Source organism: Sphaeramia orbicularis, chromosome 5 (genome assembly GCF_902148855.1).
Source record: "Sphaeramia orbicularis chromosome 5, fSphaOr1.1, whole genome shotgun sequence".
Classification (NCBI taxonomy): domain Eukaryota; kingdom Metazoa; phylum Chordata; class Actinopteri; order Kurtiformes; family Apogonidae; genus Sphaeramia; species Sphaeramia orbicularis.
Window position 1 is genome coordinate 29121563 of NC_043961.1, and position 24277 is coordinate 29145839.

Consider the following 24277-nt stretch of genomic DNA (forward strand, 5'->3'; position numbering starts at 1 on the left):
ATAATGACCATAAAGGTACTGCAGTGATGAAAAGAACAACACTTTAGCACCAAAAACAAATGACATATAAAAGTACACTAACAATATCGAGGTATGAACATTTATAGATGAAACAGACTGTTGCCGCTGCCATAGTGACAAAACAAAAACCTTTCTGCAGATTTAACAGTAACTCTTGGCCTCCTTTGTTGAAGACAGTTGGGCTATACTGTCATACAGAAAATTATGTCCAAGAGTAATTTTCTCCTGTAACCTCCGGATCAGAATGTCTGTATCATTTTGTTAAAGCATTTTTTTTCTTGGTCTTATTCAGCACTGTGCATGTATCCAGGTAACGACAGCATCCACCTACAATGTGGTGTAACCAAAAATAAATGGGCCACATTCCCTGCATGTTTACTCTGCGTATAATTCAAGCCCTGTCAGTTTTCGGTATGCAGCTCCCTCACTATGAAAATGTGTCATTCATGCACAAACCATTTACCATTTACTGTCTATTTAGAATCAATGTGTCTAAGGTTTTAACATTTCTATAGTTAATAATGAAGTAAAGGAAAAATATAGAAATTCCCATTGTAGATGGCGTGACCTTCTTCTTCATGACACGTAAGTGTGAAATCTGAACATGTTATAGCAGGACACAGGAATTAAAGAAAGAAGACTGTAAGTTGAACAATTAATTTATTACACAACAAATTCAGTGGCAACATATGACAATATTTTACAAATGCAGTTCATCAAAGTAAAACAACATCACAGAATATTTACAGAAGTCACAGAAATTTCACAAACTTGACATTCAATCATATTTGTAAAGACTTTCTGAAGGCAAATATATTTGCATTTCATAGTTGTGTCCTGATATTTCCATATATGTATCCATACAGTTCTTTTAGAAATATCTCACATCAGAGCATAACAGACAGGACTGCATTATGAGTTATTATCCTGCAGTAAAGCAGTTACTATTTCACTCACCAGCTCTGCCACCATTAAATATCAGTACATTTGATTTCTGAGGTTGTTTTCTGCACGTAAACTGTAGCTTAAATTCCACCACTGGATCTGACCCATAAGCTTCTAGTGTTCCTGAAGGTCACACCCAGCAATTATTATTATTAATTATTATTAAGCAATAACGAGGGGTATTTTACTCTATCTGCCATCAAGACATAGGGTCACAATGTGATGATATAACCCATCTACAACCTGTCATCCGTTTACGTCCAACATCTGGAGTATCATTGACATGTGTGGGACTCCTTCGATCAGATGGAACATGTTCAATATGTCACAGACACTGTTGGACATGTTTTATCTCTTCGTATTTTCTGTTCAGATTCACAGTTGTCCAAATCAGACAAGGCTCAGATGCACCGACTGCTTTTTCTCACGGGTTCTTCAAGTTCCCACACTCATGCGTGGTCCTCATTTAGACACGGATGCATTTTTGAAGCTCATGTACAAGGTGCTGACCAGTGTCAGCTCTTCCTGCCCTGAATCTTTACCGTCGGAATGTCGTTGGCACAGGAATGACACCAGTCTTTTGGGGAACTGGCCGCTGAACGCCAGGTAAATGCAGGGGTTTGCGCAGCTGTTCAGACTGGCCAGCAGCATCAGGATGGTGAATGTCGCAGCTGAAATAAGAAGAGAAGCAAAAAAATGTCACAAATTTACAAAGAAGTGAATTTTCCCTTTAATTAGTATTACATAATGTTTGTGCGTAAATGGATGTAGTTTTTTGCGTAATACCAACATACGACTACTACTATAATATAAAAACAATGGAAAATGAAATAAATCAAATCAGTTTTACATCAGACGTTAGTACTTACTTTCTTTTGGCGCATTTGAGTCCCAGGCGGACCACAGTTGGACCGTGAAGAAGGGCGCCCAGCAGATGATATAAGCCAGGACTATGACCACCGTCATCTTCAGCGTCTTCACCCTGGCCTTGGACATGCCAGCCATACCGCTGGCTCTTGATGGGAGAGGGGTAGACGCGCCCTGCTGCTGCGCCTTTTGGTACAAGTTGATCTGGATGGCTCGACAGATGCGCACTTGGCAAATGACAACAGTGATTACAGGACAAACGAAAATGACCAGTGTGGTCCAGGTGATGTAGGTCTGCAGTCCCCAGGGCTGGACAAATGTCGCCCAACAGTCAAACACACCTGGTGCAACTTCTACCTGTGAGAAAATAAAAACCTGTGGCAGACTTCCCAGCAAAGAAACACCCCATGCGATGCACACGGGGATGTTGAGTCGTGTGCGCGTCCGTTGGAACTTCACCATCGGGTTGCATACAGCTTGGTAACGATCAACTGTCATCACCACGATCATGTAAGTCGAAGAAAACATGCCCAGAACCTGCAAGTATTTCACCAGGCGGCAGACCAGGTCTGGTCCTATGAACCTGTCTGTGATGTCCCACATGAACTGCGGGCACACCTGAAAGAAGGCGACCACCAGATCCGCCACACACAGGTGGAAGACGAAGACGCGCATCCTGGTCATCTGTTTGCGCTGTCTCCAGAGGACGCACAGCAGGGCGGTGTTGAGGATGGCAGCGCTGATGAAGATAACTCCAAGCAGCGCGATTTCCACTTTGGCCAGACTCTCATCTCTCGCCACGTCCTCCACATCCATAAAGCCACTGTTATTGAGAGGGAGCATTGCTCAGGGCTTTTAACTTCCAACGGCAGTGCTAGAAAATAAGATAATTTATTGTACAATTATTTTTAAAATATTCTTAAAACTTACACAGTTCCTTTGTTAAGTATCAGACTTACTGATGACCTAGAAACCCACTATCAATCAGGGAAAAAAAACAAAGTAGGCCTAAACAAAATATATTTCCCTACCTTTAAATAAACATTTATGTACATATAAAAACAAATATTGTCCAAGGGGGAATGGAAGTTAGTCAGGTTTAGCAATCTCTAAAAGGGTAGTGGTCTTGCTGTGGAAAGCTTTGTCGCTGCTTTTTATGAGGATGGAGGTGGGTGGAGCCTCTATTCCGCTCTGTGATTACTAATATTCATTAGCCAATTACACACAGTTGGAAAGTGAAATAATAAATATGGTCTTTGCGTTTATGGAAAAAAATCATATCATACTTTATCAGTCATATCAGTATAGATTTCAGAATTATCTCAAACTGGCTCCACATAGTTGAAGACCTACATAAAATACATGTTCTTATGTATTAGTTATCGATTTTCTGAAAATTATATAATATTCTACGATAATATAACACTTTGAAATGAATCCTCAGCAGTAATGTTTTTTTTTTTTTCTTTTTACTTTGACGTTTTCAGGTAGATTTTTCTAATGATACTTGTCTACTCTTAACTTGAGTGTTTCTAAACTGATATTTGCACTTTTAAAACTACTTCCTCCTCCTCAGACTCAGTAGTTATGTCTTATACAGCAGGATGACAATTAATGAAATCCGTGGACCTTAGAAATGTGCCTAACAGCTTTTGGAGGGCTCTTCACTCTTCATCTAGTCAGTTTTGACGCCTCCCCCGTGAACTTGACATGTGATTCTTTTGACCAATCACAGTTAAGAATACACTGACGTCCTGGCGCTTCAACCCGGAAGTGTCAATGTAAACAAAATACTTAAGAAGAAGAGACTCAAGTAGAGACCATCGCTTTAACACAGTAACTACAGACTGTAGTTTATATAAACGATAAAATCATATTTACAATAAAATTTTCCTGTGGCATCTATTGCCAGGTACTTGCGAAGATAGCTGCCAGCTGGCGTTACCGGAGTGGTAAATCTCACTGTGCTAACGGTTAGCCTGCTTTAGCTCCAAGTTAGAGATGCCTCAGGACGGAGACCAGCCCGTCTCACTGGTTCGCTCCCGTAACAGTGAAATACCAGTTTATGCTGTGTTTTGTAACCGCAGCTCCCGAGTAGTACGACCACTGTGGATAAATTACAGCGGGGAACTTCACCCCTACGATGATATACAGCCGGGGACTGGCCGGAGAATGAACACCTTTGTTGGTAAACTCTAAGAACTTCAGCACTGGTTTCTTTTCATCCCAGTATGTTACTATGGAAATGACACAATGTCATAGTTTTAAATATTTAAACATCAGTTCACTGGACAACACAGATATGCTTTACTTGTGAGGTCATCTGGCGACAAATCCAGATTTCACCCTGTTTATTGAGTATCATTTCTCAGTGTATTTAAATGAAGTGTATACGTACATTTCTCAGGTCACCCCTGGATCTTCAGAGATGCAGAGACTGATGAGCCAATGTGGGTGAACTGCAAAGAGCTGTTTCTCCCTAAACCAGCAGAGAATAGACACCCTACAATTGCTAATATCACTTTACCAGGTAAACTTTAGATGTCCATTATCATTTTATGATTAGACCATTGATAGTTTACTGATAATGTGTCCTCCCTCTGTTGCTTACATTGAATATCCTTTTGTCCAGAGTTTCATACATTAGACCAGATGTAAACAGTTTTAATCAACTTTCTTTCCCAACTTGGTTGACAAGGTGTTTTATTTCACTGACTACTTGGTTTGTTGGCATAATAGTTCGGCCCGAGTGGTTAGGGCACAAATTTGGTGGTTCAATCCCTGGCTGGTCAAATCACTTTCCCTACTCTTTCCAACATTTCTTGTCTCACTACACTTTGATTTATAACGATGAAGGTAAATTGCTCAAAATTGTCTTTAGAAACAATTTCCTCTCCCTAGTTGATGTTAGAAATCAAAGCTAATGGGAAAAATGTATCATATATTATATTTATCATCATACTTGGAACATCAGACACCACATCTGTTTTAAACAAAGTGCAGCAGCAGTTTATTTCCCATGGTTGTTGTGATCTTATGGGAAACAAAAGAACGTTCCTACTTTAATCTCTCTCTGAAGGAATTAGCTGATACCCTTCATCTTGAAAAAATAAGGATCCTTTTGAAGAATTAAGAGTTACAATATGATAAGAATTAGTCACACCTTGTTTCTTACCTAGAGAATAACCCTTAGTGGACTCACTGAATGTTCCTTGTCTGCATTATTGTCAGTCACAACCTTTGTCATATGCTATTTTTATAAGCAGGAGGAATAACTTCCTGTACTCTTTTCTTAATATTTGACAAGTATTTGTTTGATTTATACAGTGTACAGCCTCAAGGATCGTGCTCTTCAGGTTATTCGGTGTCTGGTACAACCAGGAGACTACAGAAGGTTGGAAATAGCGCGGTGTCTCCATGAAGAGCTGGAAGACAAGCCCAGTGCTTTGAAAGACCTGCATCGCATAAACCAGAGAGTAGAGCAGTATCTGCAAGATGCCACCACGGATGAGACATGAAGCTCAGAAGTGTGGAAGCTGATTGTTTTTGAACAGTGATATTGGACACTTTTATACAGCAAAGGCATCAGAATTAATTAACCATAAGATACAACATCTGGGTTAATTTCTTTAGGAAATCAGCAGCTGCTCCAAAGGCTCCAAGCACCCTGCTGCCTGTTTATCACTTTCTTTTGCCACTGCCTTCCTTTTCTAGCACAGCAGAACTCAATGTTGCATTTATCTTTCAGTAACAGAAAAAATGTAGTTCAAGGATGCTTATGTAGACAAGCCTCATTGTATGAAAGTCCCTAATTCTATTTCTGTTTTGGTATTTTTACACAAATCAGTGTTATTTTTAATAAATGATATTTGTATCCTGAATTCCTGTCCAAAAGATCACAATTTCTGTACAGTTTATAAAACATTTATGCTGTTTATGCACATTTAGTTTTTTGTCAAAATTATGATATTGTTCCACTTTATAGTCCAGCTCATGCTGAAAGTATCAAACAAACAAGCTAAATGCAGACAGTGTGTGAGGATATACAACCACACATGCTCAGTGTCCTACGGTGGTTTATGTGTAACACAGTAACATTTGTTCTCAAGTTAATCACTCAAGGTTTGAAATACCATGTTTGGGGCACCTTTACACAAAACTTGGTCAGAGTATTCTGTTTGCCTGCTTTGATCTTTTCTGATGCTGGTTTGAATTCATATTTTGTTACTGGACTTCAAAGAATTGTAGTATTTTGTGTACTAAATAAATGAACCATATTTCTTTTAGTGATTTTTTTTTTTTATTATTGCAAAGTGCAAATGTTTGCATGTGATAAACAATGTTTCAGTGTTTACAGATGCCATTATCAGTGATATATGGGGAGTGGATTGAGGGGCAATAACTAGGGGTGAAAGATTGATGGCATTGCTGAGACCATGTTAAATTTTCCTTGGTGGTTATTGTTTCAGAGGGAGTGTGTGTGTGTGCATGCATGTGTGCACACAGTGAAAACTACAACAATCATAGCCATAAAAATAACACCAGTAATAGAAGTCATTAATAATAGTATCGCCATCATCACATTGTTGAAATTCAAAACATATTTCTGTCTTTTCAGACTGAATATGAGCCTGTTTCCCCACTTCCTCATGAATGAAATAGTCTAACGAGCAGAAAATGTCCCACTCTGTAAGGCAAGACAAGGCAGGTTTATTTATATAACACATTTCATGTACAAGACAATTCAAAGTGCTTTACATAAAACATAAAAGCATTGCAGCAGGGTACAGGGGAAGCAATAAAAAGTATAGGCATTAAAAACAAAACAAAAAAACAGAACAGATAAAAACTTAAAAGAAACAGTGCAGATCTGAACTTTGGGATAAGAACTCGATTCAAAAACAGCTAAGAACAGGTGGGTCTTTAACCTGGATTTAAATAAACTGAGTGTTTCAGTTGATCTAAAGCTTTCTGGGAGTTGGTTCCAGACATGTGGAGCATAGAAGCTGCATGCAGCTTTTCCGTGTCTGGTTCTGACTCTGGGAACTGACAAAAGACCGGATCTAGATGACCTGAGGGGTCTGGTGGGTTCATACTGGGTCAGGAGGTCACTGATGTATTTTGGTCCAAAACCATTCAGAGCTTTATAGACAAGCAACAGAACTTTAAAGTCTGTCCTCTGAAGGACAGGCAGCCAGTGTTAGGATCTCAGAGTTGGACTAATGTCCTACTCTGAGGTCCTTACTGAGGACATCTACTAACTGTAGATCAACAGAGTAGCACATTCATATACATGACAGCTGGATTTAATAGAAAACTAGAAATTACATTGACAATGGCAATAATAAATGCAAAGCAATATTTATATGTTCCAATGCAAGATGAAATACACTTCATTTACATTTATCCCAAAGGTCGATATTTTTACATCCAAGAGCAATATTTCATTTCTCATGGGTCTGTGATGGAACTCTTTGCTAATTCTTATTTCGCTGTATGACTTAATAAGCTCTGGAGGATTGTTGGTTCCGTTAACCATATTAAATGTTCTTCAGTTATATTACTGTTTTATTGTGATTTTGTACTTTCTGTGCTTTCATTTGTTGACGTTTCTAGGTTTTTTTACAATCAATTTTTTTTTGCTCTTCTTCTTTGAGGATTGATTTGCAGTTGTGGTTGTGTCTTTTTCACTTAGCTGCATTTCTTAAAAAAATCAATAAATAAACTCAACAGATGCATCTTTGAAATTTTTCTAGAAGAGGGACTCAGTCCTTGGAATGATCCTGGACATTGGAACAGTCCTTTGGTGAATACTGATGACATAGATTTATCCTTGAAAAATGAATCCTTGAAGGTTCCTTTCTTGGAGAGGATGGAGAGGTTTTAATTTTTGTTGACAACTACAGCATTACCCTTTACAATGTAAGACACATACACACTGATTCTGTTTGAAGTGTCCAAGCTAAAACAAGTCACTTTACACAACTGCATCTCATCCAGAACTCTCCTGCTAGAGTCCTCACTCAGACCAAAAAAGTGGACCACATTAGTCCAACTCTGAGATCCTTACACTGGCTGCCTGTCCTTCAGAGGACAGACTTTAAAGTTCTGTTGCTGGTCTATAAAGCTCTGAATGGTTTTGGACCAAAATACATCAGTGACTTCCTGACCCAGTATGAACCCACCAGACCCCTCAGGTCATCTAGATCCGGTCTTTTGTCAGTTCCCAGAGTCAGAACCAGACACGGAGAAGCTGTGTTCAGCTTCTATGCTCTACACGTCTGGAACAAACTCCCAGAAAGCCTCAGATCAACTGAAACACTCAGTTTATTTAAATCCAGGTTAAAGACCCACCTGTTCTCAGCTGCATTTGAATAGAGTTCTTATTCGGAAGTTCAAACCTGCACTGTTTCTTTTCAGCTTAAAGTTTTTCTCTTTTTCTTTTACTTTTTATTGCTTCCCCTACACACCACTGTAATGCTTTCAGTGTTTTATGTAAAGCACTTTGAATCGTCTTGTACATGAAATGTGCTATATACAGGGTGGGGAAGCAAAATTTACAGTGAACATTTAGTTGTTTTTTCTCAGCAGGCACTACGTCAATTGTTTTGAAACCAAACATATATGGATGTCATAATCATACCTAACACTATTATCCATACCTTTTCAGAAACTTTTGCCCATATGAGTAATCAGGAAAGCAAACGTCAAAGAGTGTGTGATTTGCTGAATGCACTCGTCACACTAAAGGAGATTTCAAAAATAGTTGGAGTCTCCATAAAGACTGTTTATAATGTAAAGAAGAGAATGACTATGAGCAAAACTATTACGAGAAAGTCTGGAAGATACTATTAAAGAAGAATGGGAGAAGTTGTCACCCGAATATTTGAGGAACACTTGCGCAAGTTTCAGGAAGTGTGTGAAGGCAGTTATTGAGAAAGAAGGAGGACACATAGAATAAAAACATTTTCTATTATGTAAATTTTCTTGTGGCAAATAAATTCTCATGACTTTCAATAAACTAATTGGTCATACTATCTTTCAATCCCTGCCTCAAAATATTGTAAATTTTGCTTCCCCACCCTGTAAATAAACCTGCCTTATGAACAAAGTATATATAAAATACACAAATCTGGTAATCAATATTATCTTAAAGCTTCCTATACACCAAATTAAATAATATATATGTTAGTATCAAGTATAGCATAGTATAATTAGTATATGTTTAGGAGTGTATTAATGAGCTGATTTACATAATTTATGATGTTTCAAATATCTTCTTTGCTAAACCTACTGGATTTGAAGGCACATCAATGCAAGCTAACTAAGGAATTGTGGAAAAATTGTAATAACATTTATTGTAATATATCAAACTCCATAGTAGCTGAATTACCACATAATTAACAAATGTATAAACATCTTTGAACAAGCTCACACACAGACTACAGATAGATATCCATTCCAAGTGACATGTCGAAGTCTGGAATTATAACCTGCTCCAGTTTACCACAGCAGGTATACTGTTGCCAGACTTGTTGCTAAGCGACAAAACAACACAACCCATCTTTGTCTGCATGCAAAGAAGTTAACTGGGTCCAGGAGTATGCAGGCTGTGGAAAAGAGAAAAACATGGGACTCTAGTCGTTTCAGGCAAGAGCAGTAAGTTCTCAGTCACTGCCAAGTGCTTCATGTTTGTCTCACACACATTTACAGTATTTGTTTGGCTGCTGGGATCCAGAACTTTGGTCACAAGATGGAAAAGACAGAGACTAATATTCATGGTACTTCAATATCCTTCACCAGTATGACATTTTGGCCAAGGAGTCACCCAGTCATGTTTCCTCATCTTCAGACAGACCACTGGAGTAAAATGAAAACAATGGTAAGAAAACAAAACACATACACTGTATAGTATTTATATAATACATATCTATATATAAATACATTCATGAGTCGCTAAAAACAGAAACACTTGAGACTTGTCTCTTGTAATGTTATGATGTGCACGATTCTTCCCACCTAGGTACCAGTTTATCTTGCGTCACTTCCAGCTGCTTTGCTGAAGAACACAGGTTTGTGAAAATGACCTCATTTGATAGATAAGGACTAGAAGTCACTCAGAGAGCACAGCTGTTAGCCAGGGACCATTCCCCACTTTTCTACATGGTTCATTAAAGTACAAAGAAACTACAAATTATCACCAAATTTACTTCCTTTTTTACTGCAGTGTCAATTGGTGCCTACTGAGTCAGTTTATTGATTTAACTGTTACCATTTCCAATTTTAAAACTATCCTCAACGAGTTTAAAAGCAAAGAGGTGAAACTGTGGTGAGTATTTGACAGCAGCATTTTTTCTTTCAGTCATGGTGGAGGTGTAGTTCTGTACTGATGTTTCAATGGAAGAATCAGAGTCAAATATTATGATATTAGTGTTCACTTCCTACCTATATTCACTCCTTGTTATCCTGGGGCTCTCCAGTGTTAAAGAACACAAAAACTACACCTGCACCCTTTTCCGTGGATCTCCAGAAGGGTTTTGTCCCTTGCTTATGGTAAAATCAGTTCAGTTATTGCATAATTACACACAGGTTCGTTTCAGCAGGAAAATGTCGGATCATCCAGGCAATATTGATGACAGATCTGCTCCATTTAAGGGTTCCAGAAAGCCAAGGCAATGAGCAAGCAGTAACAAACCAAATCTGATGCACTTATGAAATGCATTGTGAAATAAAATCATTACACCTGTTAATTTGATATTTCTCATAATGACTCATAATGAGTAAAAAGATCTGCTGTGAAAAAAGGTCTATCCTGCTGACAGATAATTGAGAATGTCACATTAAATCCTTGGCAGAGGTAAAAAATTATTTGTAGACTGCTTTTCAGAGAAGGTAAAGCTCTGCAGTGTGACCTGTGATCTTTATTAATTTGGCTTTTTCATTTCCCCCAGAACATGAATTACATGATGTTGCTCCTAACAGCCTTTTACCCCCCCTGACTTTGGATGAAACCGCTGTTAATGAACCTGTTTTATCCACAATACAATCATGCGGTAGGTCCCATGTTAACAGCATATATTTCTGTTATTATTTCATCACTGGTTTCCCTGCTGTTTCACTGTTATGTTTGTTCTCAAGGTATTCCTCCTAAAAGGCCAAAAACCAGCTCCTCACCTCTCCACATGGCCCAGTACAGGAATGTATACAATGATCGTGCCAGGAGGGGTTTCTGCTACTGGCTCATTGAGAAGAAGGCCCCAACATGTAAATACTGATCCACAGCCCTATAGAAATATGTCACCTACCCCATATGTATCAGCCTGGCGTCACATTCGCACAGTTGTGCGGCTGGAAGGAGTAGGGTCATATCCTAAATCTTTTTTCAAGCCAGTCCAGCTGCTTAGAGCTTTGTCTTACGCAGCCTCTTCAGTTTTTAAGTGTATATTTTAGGGCATTGATAACATTTTATACATAGCCCTTCCTGCTTTCTCACCTGTCCAATTTTGGTGAATTTCTGTGGGCATCAGGATGGAAAACTTCTACTTTACTATTGTTTTAAATAAATAAATAAATAAATAAATAAATAAATATATTTTTGTGTCTCTATGGAACATTGTTGTTTTTGCTACAGTGGATGTACAGTAAAAGCCCATAGTCCATTACATAAATGACAGTCAGTCATTTTCACTGATTGTAGAATATCTAGGTTGCATACTGTTACAAATAAGGATAATTGGAATTAACTTATCTGAAGACAAGAAAGAGAGAGGAAAATCAGACCATATTTTATCTACTTATCTACAAATCTACTTATGAAAAAACTTCTTTACCGCCACAAAAACTTTCCCTTTAACAAGTATTAACCACAAAGATAGAAATACATTCTTAATCAAGCAGACTGATTAATCCTTATCTCTCCCCCTCAGGTAAAGGATACAGTTTTGGTGCCTACAAGACATCTTTGGGATTACCAAAAGTCTAAGAGAGTTGCTGATGTTTCACCACCTGTCTTGGCTTAATTTGCTGAATTAAAATATTTTGTTCAGTTCTATGACATGATGCACATTTCATTTCAGCCTGTTGCAAAATTATTTTTCAGTGTTCAAAATTGGACACTGATTGATTATAATGTTCTAGAAGCCACTGGTAGTGCAGAACTATCAGCTGACAGCTAATATAAAGCTCCTCCAGTGGAATTCCTGGCTTTGAAAGAAAATATTAGTTCAAACAACAAACAACATTCTCATGTAGATTTTGTTTCAAGCAGTTTGCAGTAATTTGATGTCCAGTAGTAGATTTATTAATTAACTACTTTTATCTACCAGTCAAAGACTGTTCATTGCCTCCACCAAGGAGGTTACGTTTTTGCCGGCGTTGGTTTGTCTGTCTGTTTGTTTGTTTGTCCGTGTGCAAGATAACTCAAAAAGTTATGGACGGATTTGGATGAAAATTTCAGGAAATGTTGATACTGGCACAAGGAACAAATGATTAAATTTCGGTGGTGATCGGGGGAGGGGGGACCACTGATCTGCCTTGGCAGAGGTCTGCGCTCTCTAGTTTTTATCAGTTTTGATTTTTTTTCTCCACACAGATTCATGCCAAGAACATATTCTAAAATCTATCAGCGATTCAGTGTAACTTAATCCGAAGGAGTAAACTCACAAATGGAGAGTGGTGTAAACATTTGGCCTCCGATCATTATATTTGCAACATCACACCACAGGACATGGCAGTTACTTAAAATTAGATTAAACCTTAAATTATAGTTTATATCTACTAAGAAACCTGGAAATCGCTGATTATTAATATCACTGTTCATTATTAAGCATGGCGTGAATTAAGCATGGCAGCCAGTGTTACTCAAGTAAACTGTGTTTTTGATGTATACAGTGCAAACTCTATCATTTGAAATCTGATTTACACTTGTTTTGTTGGATTTTGTTGTAATCTATGAAATAAAGGAGTTTTGAACCAATATTTCTAGCTAAATTGGGTGTGTTTATTAAACTTTTTATTTACAAAATATGTCTTTCTAAAAAAAAAAAAGAAAACAAAGAACAAAAAACTATTTCAATCAATCAATCAATCAACCAACCAACCAACCAATCAATCAATCAATCAATCAATCAGTCAGTCAGTCAGTCAGGTGACTACCACGCATACAAAAACAAAGGGAGGGGGAAAAAAACCAATGGGCTCTATGCACAGCCCCACTACTTCCTGAACTTCAGGTGGGTCCTTTATTTCCTGTCTTTCATTACTGGACACACTGATTAATCCAGGTGTGTCTGCTACTTGTTGGGACAACTGATTGATTAGGCACACCTGGATTAATCAGTGTGTCCAGTAATGGAAGACAGGAAATAAAGGACCCACCTGAAGTTCAGGAAGTAGTGGGGCTGTGCATAGAGTCCATTAAAAAGAAAAAAAATTACAATTCCAAAAACTCTAATATGGAACAATGTGTATTTGCTCCTTTTGTTATTTTCTCAAATTACCATAATAATCATCTTTTGGGTTAATTTAAGGTTAAAGAAGTTACTACCACGTTGCCAAATCTATTGAAATTTGACTTAGCGATGTTTTAACTCAACACTTTTGACTGTGGCACTTTTAAAAACTAAACTTGAACACCATCTAGCGGTTGTTTTACAAGCAAAATTTGTCAACGAACCACGGAAGCTTTTCCCATTTTCTGTATCATTACGTCTTTTCCCATCAGTAACAGACGAGTAGAAACCATAGAAACAAGCAGACACCGGCCCACTGACACTTTATGTTGACCTTTGACCTCCAGACACCCTTCGACTTCCTGTGTTCAGCAGCCGTAAAGGTAACTTAACAAAAGTCTTAATTAACTAATTAAAGTTAAGTATGGCCACCGTGTGCAACGTAAAAACGGTGTATATTAACCTATGTCGTTTCATAAGTGAAAGGAAACACATTAAAGTACAGTTTTATTAGCATGCTAACGTTTAACGGTTAATTAGCATTAAGCCTTTGTTTTACTGTGTATGTGATGTCTCTTCAACGGCGGTTTGTTTGTTTCTGCGTATTTTCTACCGATCAGGTCAGAAAGTTAACATATTTATTATGAGTTTTATGTAAAGGCCTGTTCAGACTCCCGCTGTGCTTTCCAAGTGGGTAAACCACTTGTCCATCTTGTTTCGGCTTATCTCTGAGTATATGGTCTGAGTGAATGTTCTGAATTAGCTAAACTTTCTAACTCGACTTACATTTCGTCTGGTGTGGGTGAAAAAGGCGAATGAAGCGGACTATCCAAGGTCATGTTAGGTTGATCCATGTGGATCCCGCTAATTTACTCTTACCTGGGGACCCTCAACCAATACATGTACATGTACAAAAAACTGCTATAATACTAGGCTATCATAATTAAATAGGTTTTGCCTGCAAAAATCCGTAATGCTCAACCTATCAACAGTTCAGCAATTTGCAGGATTTTAACCCTTTAAATGCCCGTTTGAATTCCACATGTTTTATTAAAATAAAAGAACAAGGGATATGGAATTGTTTCATATGAAAGGACTTATCAAAGATTACAAGTAACACAGATTTAATTGCATTACCTAGTTGTTGTTGTTTTGTTTTATTTTTTTTCCGCAGTGCAAGACCTGCATGGCATAAAATGTGTCATTGCCTTACAATGAAACCTTTACTTATGTTGACATTTAATCTTGCATAAGAAGTACTAATGCAATGACATCAGTGTATCTCTGACATGTGTAAGACTCTAATATAAAACAACGCCACATCCCTCCACCATGTTTATATGGAAAATATCTCATATTTTGTCTGTGTGTGTGTGAGAGAGAGAGAGATAGTAAGAGAAATCTATTCGTTACTGAAGTCCAATTTCATGTATCATAGAAACCCCACACTTTTAAAAAGCTTGTTTCCAAGAAGCACTATCTGTTCAGGCTAATGTGGTACCTTTACTCTCCTGGCTAGTAGAAATTGCAAAAACTCTTCAAAGTGTTTTTTTTTTTTTCTTAAGCCTCTGCCCTGTACCATCTTATGCTGACAAGGAAAACCCTGTAAAAAAGCATCTTGGGTGGAAGCATAAAAACTAAAATTTATAGGGAATATAGTACATCTCATTAAAAATATATGTTCAAGGTTCAAGGTTCACTTTTATTGTCATTACATGTAGTGTGTACATGTAGGAGGAACTCAGTTTTTCACAGGGAAACGCTGAATTTTTTAATGTTTAAACTAATATTTTCCCCTTGTTCAAAGCATGTATTAACTAGTTTGAGGTAAATGTCTTTCATTGTTAATTTGATTTAGATGTCAGCCGTAAACAACAGCCGAAAAAAGCTGAAGTTCAAGTGGCTGCGTACTGCAGCTTCCCCAACATCATGTCTGAAGACAGGTGCTGTCTCAGGCACTCCCTCCCCATGGAACAAGTCACCAAAAGATGATTTGCCCACTTCCCCCATTACCAGCTTGTCTCCATCTACTGGATTTAAAGCCCTAAGTCTGGATACTCCCAAGAGAAAAGCAGCGGTGTTCAATGAACACAAGTCTTCAGACACATCCAAGCTTAGGAAACAATCCAGGAAATGTTTTCAAGCACTCTCATTCTCTGAGGTAAATGGTTACAATTTAACCTGTATATTTTGTGAAAACAACTTAAGTGAAGGAATTTATGGGATTTGATTTTTTTTTCCACTGTTAGAAGACCAAGGCTGTGGAAGAAACACCCAAGCAAGTGAAATCTACAGATGACCAGCAACAGTCATCTCATTCTTTCATCCTGAAAAAGAATGAGAGGAGTTCTGAGGAAGGCTCAAGGGCCATCTACAGGACAGCTTTGAATGCAGCCATTGGAAACTCAGAAGCAAAGCCCAACTCTTCTTTTAGCCCCAACACTAACTTACAATGTTCTCCCTCAGTGTCGCCACGAGTTATAACCAAAATGACTAGTCTGACATCAGCAGTTAGAAATATCTCCTCATGTACACCCAAGAAATCTCCTGATGACAATTTTACAGGAGTCCAAGAGGCTCAGTGGTCTCCATCTCAGGCGTTTATACATGCAGGTGATGGCACAGAGACAAAAGCAGATGTAAGGGTAAGTTTCTATGAAACCTGAGGAGTCTTTTATGTGTCATATACAGCAGTGGTTCTCAACCTTTCTATTAACAAGGCCCCCCTGTGTCTAATAAAAAAATTCCATGGCCCCCTACATATGTCAGACACACATACGTGCATTGTGGAGAAATATGTGTGATCTTGGTTTAAAGGCCTTGCTGCATCTGAGTGGAGTCATTCTAAACAGTTCACTACATTTATTAATATGCACATGTAGATTCTGGACAGTGTGGACCTCAGTGATGTGTACAGTCATGCTACAGCCTGACACCATTTTTATCAATTTATTTATTTGTTGTTATTGGGTTAGACAGTTATTTTATACAACTGAACCATTACAGATTGATCCTTTGTTTAGTTAGATAGTTGTGTCTCTTTTTATCTGTCAGAGTATTTTAGAAACATTTGTGACCATCTCAATGCCCCCCTGGCAGCTCTCAGACCCCCCAGTGGGCCACACCCCCCCGTTTAGAACTGCTGATGAAGAGCCAACTTTTTCCTGCTGTCAGCTCAGACTTCTTCTCAGTGGTTGAATAGGGGAAAAAATTAATCTTTTTGAATGCTTCATTAGGTAATGTCAGATTTTTAATTCAACAGATGCTTCCATACATCTTTTAAGAGAAAGTTCAACAGAATCAGCAGCACTCATTTGTGATGTTTACTCAGTTATCATCAGAGTAAAGTACTTTGAATGAAAATTAAGGTATTTGCTGATTTTTGAGAAATTAATTGATTTGTCTTGAATTCTGTGAAAGTGATCCATGACCTGACCTGACTAGAGGAAAATGTGTTTCCAGGTCAGACAAACTGAGAATTACTCATGAATTTATTAGTCAACATCTTACATTTGTATTAGACCTTATATTCACTGTTAATATTCACACTCTTATTGTGTGAATGAACTTTGGATGAGTTCAGAAAACCTCGGTCTTGGTGTGACCTCCACCAGTCTTTGACATTTCTAGTGGTGGTTTGTGCCAGACCAAAAATAACCATTCATTAATCCTCTGGTTGATGACTTTGGAGAGGTTTTTAATATGGTTCAGGTCAGAAAATTGGCAAAGGACTTCATTTGTGTATCATGTGTGAGTGTTATTTATTGTTTGGATGATTTTTCAATTAATCAAAGAATTATATGCTTTAAAGTAGTCATAATTAAACATAATATAAATGGCAAAAATGCTTTTTATATCTTTCCACACTCCAGGGTTATATTTCTAAAAAGCTTTTATTTATTTAATCAGTAAAATGAAATACATTGATTTTATTATTAATAAATGGAAAGTATTAAAGAATCAAGACATATTTTAGAGGATGAGAGTGTTTTCGTTGAAAAACGATGTGTGTAAAGAAAATCAACTTGTTTCATCTAAAAATATGGACCATCGCAGAGTTGCGTTCATCTTACTTGTGTTTAAAAGCACTATGTCCCTTTAACTGCAGGTGCTCATTATTAGCTTTTATTTGTCATGTGCTGCACACGCCAGGTCTTTGTTATTCCTAGTGAATGGAGAATGTATTAGTCATCAGCAGGTGTTTGTATCTGATGAACACTATGTGGGTTGTTTATGTCTCTTCATGAATAGCCTCTGGCACCTTGGAGGATTCATCCTACTGTAGAAAATGAGGCTAAATGACGACAATAGATATTTTTGTAATTTGTTCTTTCTGTTTATCTTATTCAGAATGTTGTGTTGGAGGGAGAAGATTCACCCAAGATGTTTATACAGATATCTACTCCACAAAATGAATTACCGGCTCAGGACTGTGACTCGCCCATTCCGGCTCTGGACTATATTCCAGATTCTGTTTTGTGTCATTGTACTCCCATGCATAGCCATGACAGCCAGGAACACCCGAGTCCTTTAGTGTGTCCCCAAGAAGACACATCTTCGTTCTCCTTTTTGTCCCCTGATCAGTCTACTGAAAAAATAGAGAGTCCGTTTGCACTGTCACAGAGAACAGTTTTTGGATCTTTCAAGCAGCATCGCACTTCAAAGACCTGCCGAGTTGATGCTGAGAGTATACAGTCCTCTAACATTATGGCCTGTTTATCAGATCCATTTGCTCTGCCAGTACATTCACGTACAGAAGCTCTGAGCTCCACCGCACGCAGACAGTCAGATGTTGGCTGTTCCATGCATTACCCTCCCTACTCCATTACTCATGCTAGTACTCCAAAAAGAAGATGGTCAGTGGGGCCAGAGTCTGCATGGACTAGTTACCACCATCTTGACAATCAGGTTGGTTTCGTGGATACACATTGCCATCTGGACATGCTCTATGGAAAGCTGGGCTTCCGCGGGACGTTCACCAGTTTTCGACGTTTGTACAAAAGCAGCTTTCCTTTAGATTTTCGAGGATGTATTACAGATTTTTGCAACCCACGGCTCATGGTAAAGGAGGCCTTGTGGGAAGGGTTGCTGGCTGAGGACATGGTATGGGGGGCATTTGGGTGCCACCCTCACTTCGCCAATGACTATTCACGAAACCATGAGCACAACATACTTATGGCCATGCGGCACCCAAAAGCTGTGGCGTTTGGAGAGATGGGCTTGGACTACTCGCATAAAAACTCCACCCGCTCCTCCAAGCAGAAACAGGTGAGGTCTAATTAAAGATGTGGTAGGTAGAAATCAGGAGGTAGGCCCAGGAGGATGTCCACAAATATCCCATTTGGTCCATAGGATGAGCAGTTTTTCTGCTACAGAGGGTTAAAGAAACAAAGGCTGAACATTCAGTTTTCAACTTTAAAATTAAAATACTCACTTTGTCACTATTACAGTGTGATAACAAAAGCCATTGATGTCTTTCTCAAGCCAGGTTTAATTTGAGTGGATCATCCTTTCAGTCACCCTTTGTTGAAACAGAAGGTCATAATCAGGCTGGTTCCACTCATGGTGTCACAGCTCTACTACTCTAAACATATTGCATCAGTAGAGCAGTTAATAGGAACAACCGTCTGAAAAGATCTGTGATTAGTTAAAGTCTCCAGTCACATGCTAGATTATTTAAAGCCTAAAGTCAAGATGAGATGCAGAAATCAATTTCTCTGATGTGTTGAATTACAATATACTGGGATTTTTGTCCAGCAACACCAAAAAATATTTGAATAACTGTTGGGACGCATGATGTTGCTCCTACAAATGTGGCATATTTAGATGAGGATGTTATGTTCTTTTCTCTGTGAAGGTATTTGAGCGTCAGTTGCATTTGGCCGTGGCCATGCAGAAGCCCCTGGTGATCCACTGCAGGGATGCAGATGATGACCTCCTGGCAATTATGAAGAAGTGTGTCCCGAGGGACTACAAAATTCACCGGTGTGTGTGATGCATTTTACTCCATATGCTCATCGTAGCTTTTCAGTCTTATTTTCTCTGGTATATGTTACTACTAAAATAATATGGACAAGATTTAGCAGGTGCTGAAAAAAATCTGAACCTCAAAGTATACTGAAAGAAACGATGATGATAACTTGTAGCTACATTTTCTAGTAAATAGTTGTTGCTGAAATCAAAAGATAAAAAAAGATTCCAAATTAATCCTTCATTTTCATAAGCAATAATTCAACCCCTTATATGATGAAGTAAATTACTTCACCTACATTTCATTGTTGATTTCCTTTATGGGCTGTAGGCACTGTTTCACTAGCAGTTACCCAGTGATAGAGCCCTTCCTGACAGAGTTTCCCAACCTGTATGTGGGTTTCACGGCTCTGATCACCTACTCCAGCGCCACTGATGCCCGAAATGCTGTTCGCAAAATCCCTCTCAACCGCATTCTGTTGGAGACTGACGCACCATACTTCCTACCAAGACAGGTACATTTAACTGGAAGCACAGGAAAATCTGAAAACAGATAGTGAGTCTGTTTAGATACACACTAATATGTTCTGAATTTTAGAGGTATCATGTAAACGGCATATTCTATGTTGATATTATGAATTAGGCTTTTATTAAATGATGCATTTCCCAGCTGTGACCTAGAGTAGACCAGTATTAATCTGGTTTTATGAGTCTGCAGACATGTACACAGTACATTTGAAACATGCATCTCAACTGTGGGTTTTACCACAGAATGAATGTACCTAAGAAATGTTCACATTACTGGTCGTAAATTGATATCAAAACACACCTACTTTTAAACAGTATGAAAGAGGATATCTGTGGGTTTTTGGGTATGTACAGATATCCAAAAAACTGACCTTCAAGAATGAGTTTGAAGGGAAAGGACGGCTTAGTTCACAAAGTGAAAGATTTGCCACCAGGGGGCTTTAAAAAAAAATTTTTTTTATATCCGTTGCTCCACATGAACTTCAAGCTATTCATTTAATTAACCACATACCCATGTATTAGGGATCATGATTTTCAGAAAAAGTTCGAACAATATTTTGTGCATGTAAATGTTGTTGGTGTTGGGCTGTTTTGGTCTCAAGTTTAGCTACAAATGAATGTGACTGAAACATCTGCTATAATCCCATTTATCATACCTGCTTTTAGTTATTTAACTTGATTTTGAGATAGTTATGTTGTAAGTTTCCCTCAATCACTAATGTCTGTAAAGCTGCTTTTACAAGACCTTTCTGCCCTTGTCATTCTTAATGGAAGCTTCATTTCCAAGAGATTTAAGCTTATCCTTGAATGTAGGTCAGCATTAAGGACTTCAACATACAAGGTGTATCTAAGTATTGTAAATTTGAGGCACAGAAGAACCAGTAAAGCAGAGTATACTTTCAGGATTGTTTATCATTGTGAAGGATGTGCACTGTGCAGTAGAACACTACTCCTGATGTTGACTCTCTTATTTCTCAGGTGAGTAAAGACGTCTGCCGGTTTTCTCATCCTGGAATGGGCATCCATACTCTGCAAGAAGTCAGTCTGCTGAAAGGCGAGGACATGTCCACCGTCCTCAGCACCGTTCGCAACAACACTGTTCAGCTCTATGGCATATGATCTCCAGAAATCTCAGGGGCAAAAGTCCGTAAGAAAAAAAAGACAGAATAAACATTTTCAGGCTTGTTTGTGATATTGTTTTAAATGTGTTAATCCTCATGTTTAGCGTAAGAGTTCGGGGGAGCAGAAATGAAGAGCGCTACCTCTACCTCTGCATTCTCATTTTAAGTATTTGTTCTCTTGTTTGATAGAAATTCTGACTATTATAGGGCTACTGTTTATTGTAGATATTAATTTCAAAGCATTGTTAGTTAAATGTTTTTTATGCTTCTGAGCCATAATTTTGACCTTGCACTCATGTTCTCATTTGTCTGTATGTGTCTGTGTGGCCACTAAAATGTCTGGTTTGGTTTTATTCACTGAAGAAGAATTAAAAGCCTTTCAGTTTGCCTTTCTGTTCTGGAAGTATACCTTTCTAAATAAAGAAGACTGACATAAGGCGTAAGGCATAGTGCTAAAATGAAGGACATGGTGTTTTCCCTCCACAAAGCAGAATTAGTATTCAAGAGCAGAACGGAGCTGTGAGACGGCTCCATTAGCCTGCTTGGATGGCACCATGTTTGTCACACATTTGGGTTGAGTGCTTTTTATTTTGACACTGATTAGTTCAGTCTCCTGTGACGGTTCCTAGTGGATGGACCATGGCATTGACAGATTAATGATAGATGTACAGACGTGCTTCTTGTCTATCAGGTCTCATAAGAGGTGTGTGCCATCATACATGTTTTTCTGTTCTTGTCAGAGTCTTAATGGAAACTTTGATTCCAACCGATTTAGGCCTGGCCTTGAAAATAGGTCAACGCACTATGTTCATTGTGGTGTAGCTTTTCTTAATAAGGACTTCGAAGTGCAGCACAAGAGAGAAACATGTATCAAAGTAATGTGAATCACAATGTACCTGTTCCTGGTCGAGTTTGACCTAGTTCTGTTGATGTGAACAGGAAATCTTGTTGGTGTCATTTATTCAGTGCTCTGTGACTAAAAAAACAAAACAAAACATAGGCTTTTTTAAAAAATAAGATATTATTATTATTATTATTATTATTATTATTATTATTATTATTATTATTATGGCTCGTCCATTTCCATGATTCCACTGAAAGAGGCAGTTTGTCTGGTGATATCAAAAAGCCACTACTTTCAAAATATAATTATAGTTCATATGAAATGAGAGATGGAAGGTGCTCTTACTGTATCTTTAATCTTTACTGACATTTTTTTTTTGGGTAGAAAGGGTGGGCAAAGGTCTGTTTCAGATATATAAGTAGCTTTAAGATTTGAAATTATTAAATTTTAAAAGTAAAGACTTCATTAAAAACTCGCTAATTTTTGCAAATTATTCAGGTTTTTAAATGTCGGAAGCCAAGTGTTATGAGTTAAGGAATGCAAAAAAACAACAAACAAACAAATGAGACTGTCATGTCACAGGCTACTGACATTTTAATGATCACTACTGCTACATGATCGTCAATGTTGAGATGGTTTCTCTGAAATGAGGAGAAACGTTTAAGAAAAACTCGTTTCAAAGCACATCAACATGCTGCAGATGAAATAGTTTTTTTAATCAGGCAGAGCTGGATGAACCTCCTGTTTCTGTTTTTCCCATCAGGCGTTGAATTATCTCCTGCAGCATCACACCGTACTCCTCAAATTCCTCACCTCTCATGGTGACGCCAATTTCAAAAGGGGCACTTATCTGCTCAAAGGACAAGAAGAAACTAGGTTTAATACTACTTGGTTGTTTTTTCAGTTGCTCCTCTGTAGTTACGGTTTCTACCCACTGTGATGTGTTTGTCCTCGGTGGGTTCAGTGGGCTCATCCATCAATTGCCGACCGACCCTGGGTGGTTTCCCTTTGCTCTGAAATCAGTCAGAACACATAAATGTCAAATACGAGCCCAGTTAAGCTTTAAGTTAAAGTTTCAGTTGTATCTTAACATCATAAATCAAATCTACTATACAATAGGCCTCATGCAAGAGAGACCCATGTAAACATATTTATTTGTAAATGTGATGTTCAAGGGATTTAAGAGAATTTGTAGCATTCAACAATTTTCTCATACTTTTCATGAAATATTTCAGGACCTGTTGTATTCTTTCATTATAAGACTTTGATTTAAGAATGTCTAATGCTGAATGAATTTAGAGTTTAAAGTAATACTGGGATAATCAAAATCCAATTCATGTTCTGTGAAATATATTAACAGGTAAATTCACAATAGTATAGAAATGTGCACTTACACTTGGGTAAGTGCACTGAATACATCCAAAAGTTTATGGTATAATTAGGGTGTGAATTATGCTAATGCACAGCTCTTAGAGCTGTTCACTTCATTACACACAAGTGGTACTTAGCATGTTTTTGCAGATAACTTATACTGTGAAATGAATTTACAAGTGCTTGTTGAATCATCACTAAAAGCAGAAGAATGTTAACAGTCTGAGCATGACGCTCGACATACTTAATGCCTTTTATGTAAGTATTCACTGTGACTGATTAAATAATCCTACACCAAGTCGCATACATGAAAACTCACATTATTCGCGCTTCCTTTATTTGGTATCTAGAAGTTTTTCCTGTATTTCTGTTATTTGAGTTAAGAAATTTCCATGACATAAAGGAAATCATACCCACACAGTAACAGAAGACTCAGAGGTCCAATTTATTATAAAACCACAAGGTGAAAAAATGACTATTTTGGTTCATTAGCACATCATCATCATACTGAAGGAGAATAGAAGAACCTGACACTTATTTCATCTCATCATTCTGAAGACAATTCATATTTATATATTTTTGTTTGTTTAGGCTCTAATTGAAGTAGGTTGTAATAAATTAGTTGACTTTGTAACATTTAATCTCAAATGTGAAAGCACTTACCTGAGGTTTTTGCGAGGGACTGAGATAGCTGGAGCCTGCACTGGTGGACTTGCACCACAAAGCCAAAGTGCAGAACAAAAAGACCAGCAGACAAGTGTTTCCCCTCAAAAACATGGTGGAAAAAGTCCCCACCGTGGTTATCTAATAATGCAGACAAAAGGATGACAAACCCCCAGTGCTGAACTGTATGGAACCTGTCTGCTGATGTACATGTCACGCTGTCGCATACCTTTATATACCTTTAATCAGAGGTCTAGAATGTGTTAAATGAACATGTACTTGTGCAGTCATACCATGGAAGCATTGGCCTGTTCAAATGTTAAGGTGATAACAGAGTAGGCATTGCTCTGTTGTGACCTTGATCATGTGTATACAAGGATAGAACAATGGAGATAATACTATTCATGTCATGGAGATACCGACAATACGGACCGATTCACCTGATAGATCTGTGGGTGTGAACAGAAACATTACACAAATAAATAGGTCGAGGACAA

General features: G+C 38.0%; 4 protein-coding genes across 6 annotated transcripts; 2 read left to right on the plus strand and 2 right to left on the minus strand.

The window, feature by feature from the left end:
- Positions 1 to 709: 709 nt before the first annotated feature.
- LOC115419311 (vasopressin V2 receptor-like) lies at positions 710 to 2936 on the minus strand. 3 transcript variants are annotated; one of them, XR_003935422.1, is made up of 3 exons: positions 1836 to 2936; positions 979 to 1637; positions 710 to 948 (listed from the first exon to the last, which is right to left on the minus strand). XR_003935422.1 is itself a non-coding variant. In XM_030134014.1 (3 exons), the coding sequence occupies exons 2-3, from the start codon at positions 2674 to 2676 to the stop codon at positions 1429 to 1431; spliced, it is 1050 nt and encodes a 349-aa protein (XP_029989874.1). In that variant the 5' UTR covers positions 2677 to 2707; positions 2865 to 2877; the 3' UTR covers positions 710 to 1428. The 3 variants fall into 3 exon arrangements, 2 of the variants coding, with proteins under 2 accessions (XP_029989874.1, XP_029989873.1); XM_030134014.1 differs by having other exon boundaries at positions 710 to 1637; positions 1836 to 2707; positions 2865 to 2877; XM_030134013.1 differs by having other exon boundaries at positions 710 to 1637.
- A 661-nt stretch (positions 2937 to 3597) lies between these two features.
- vhl (von Hippel-Lindau tumor suppressor) lies at positions 3598 to 6123 on the plus strand. The gene is made up of 3 exons (XM_030134032.1): positions 3598 to 4021; positions 4241 to 4363; positions 5161 to 6123. Exons 1-3 carry the CDS (start codon positions 3835 to 3837, stop codon positions 5349 to 5351), a joined length of 501 nt encoding a protein of 166 aa, XP_029989892.1. The 5' UTR covers positions 3598 to 3834; the 3' UTR covers positions 5352 to 6123.
- A 9018-nt stretch (positions 6124 to 15141) lies between these two features.
- On the plus strand, positions 15142 to 20900 carry tatdn2 (TatD DNase domain containing 2). The gene is made up of 6 exons (XM_030134986.1): positions 15142 to 15444; positions 15533 to 15928; positions 17634 to 18551; positions 19141 to 19268; positions 19585 to 19768; positions 20760 to 20900. The coding sequence occupies exons 1-6, from the start codon at positions 15142 to 15144 to the stop codon at positions 20898 to 20900; spliced, it is 2070 nt and encodes a 689-aa protein (XP_029990846.1).
- A 1564-nt stretch (positions 20901 to 22464) lies between these two features.
- Positions 22465 to 23894, minus strand: ghrl (ghrelin/obestatin prepropeptide). Its single transcript, XM_030134987.1, has 3 exons — positions 23781 to 23894; positions 22682 to 22759; positions 22465 to 22596 (listed from the first exon to the last, which is right to left on the minus strand). The coding sequence occupies exons 1-3, from the start codon at positions 23892 to 23894 to the stop codon at positions 22465 to 22467; spliced, it is 324 nt and encodes a 107-aa protein (XP_029990847.1).
- Between the last annotated feature and the right edge of the window lie 383 nt (positions 23895 to 24277).

Coding starts and splice junctions, on each gene's coding strand:
- vhl (XM_030134032.1), top strand. CDS start 3,835: ATGCCTCAGGACGGAGACCAGCCCGTCTCACTGGTTCGCTCCCGTAAC. Junction 4,022..4,240: donor GAGAATGAACACCTTTGTTG/GTAAACTCTAAG, acceptor TACATTTCTCAG/GTCACCCCTGGATCTTCAGA. Junction 4,364..5,160: donor TGCTAATATCACTTTACCAG/GTAAACTTTAGA, acceptor TGATTTATACAG/TGTACAGCCTCAAGGATCGT.
- LOC115419311 (XM_030134013.1), bottom strand. CDS start 2,676: ATGCTCCCTCTCAATAACAGTGGCTTTATGGATGTGGAGGACGTGGCG. Junction 1,638..1,835: donor CTCAAATGCGCCAAAAGAAA/GTAAGTACTAAC, acceptor TTCTTATTTCAG/CTGCGACATTCACCATCCTG.
- ghrl (XM_030134987.1), bottom strand. CDS start 23,894: ATGTTTTTGAGGGGAAACACTTGTCTGCTGGTCTTTTTGTTCTGCACT. Junction 22,760..23,780: donor GTCCCTCGCAAAAACCTCAG/GTAAGTGCTTTC, acceptor GACTGATTTCAG/AGCAAAGGGAAACCACCCAG. Junction 22,597..22,681: donor CCGAGGACAAACACATCACA/GTGGGTAGAAAC, acceptor TCCTTTGAGCAG/ATAAGTGCCCCTTTTGAAAT.
- tatdn2 (XM_030134986.1), top strand. CDS start 15,142: ATGTCAGCCGTAAACAACAGCCGAAAAAAGCTGAAGTTCAAGTGGCTG. Junction 18,552..19,140: donor GCTCCTCCAAGCAGAAACAG/GTGAGGTCTAAT, acceptor TTCTCTGTGAAG/GTATTTGAGCGTCAGTTGCA. Junction 19,769..20,759: donor CATACTTCCTACCAAGACAG/GTACATTTAACT, acceptor CTTATTTCTCAG/GTGAGTAAAGACGTCTGCCG.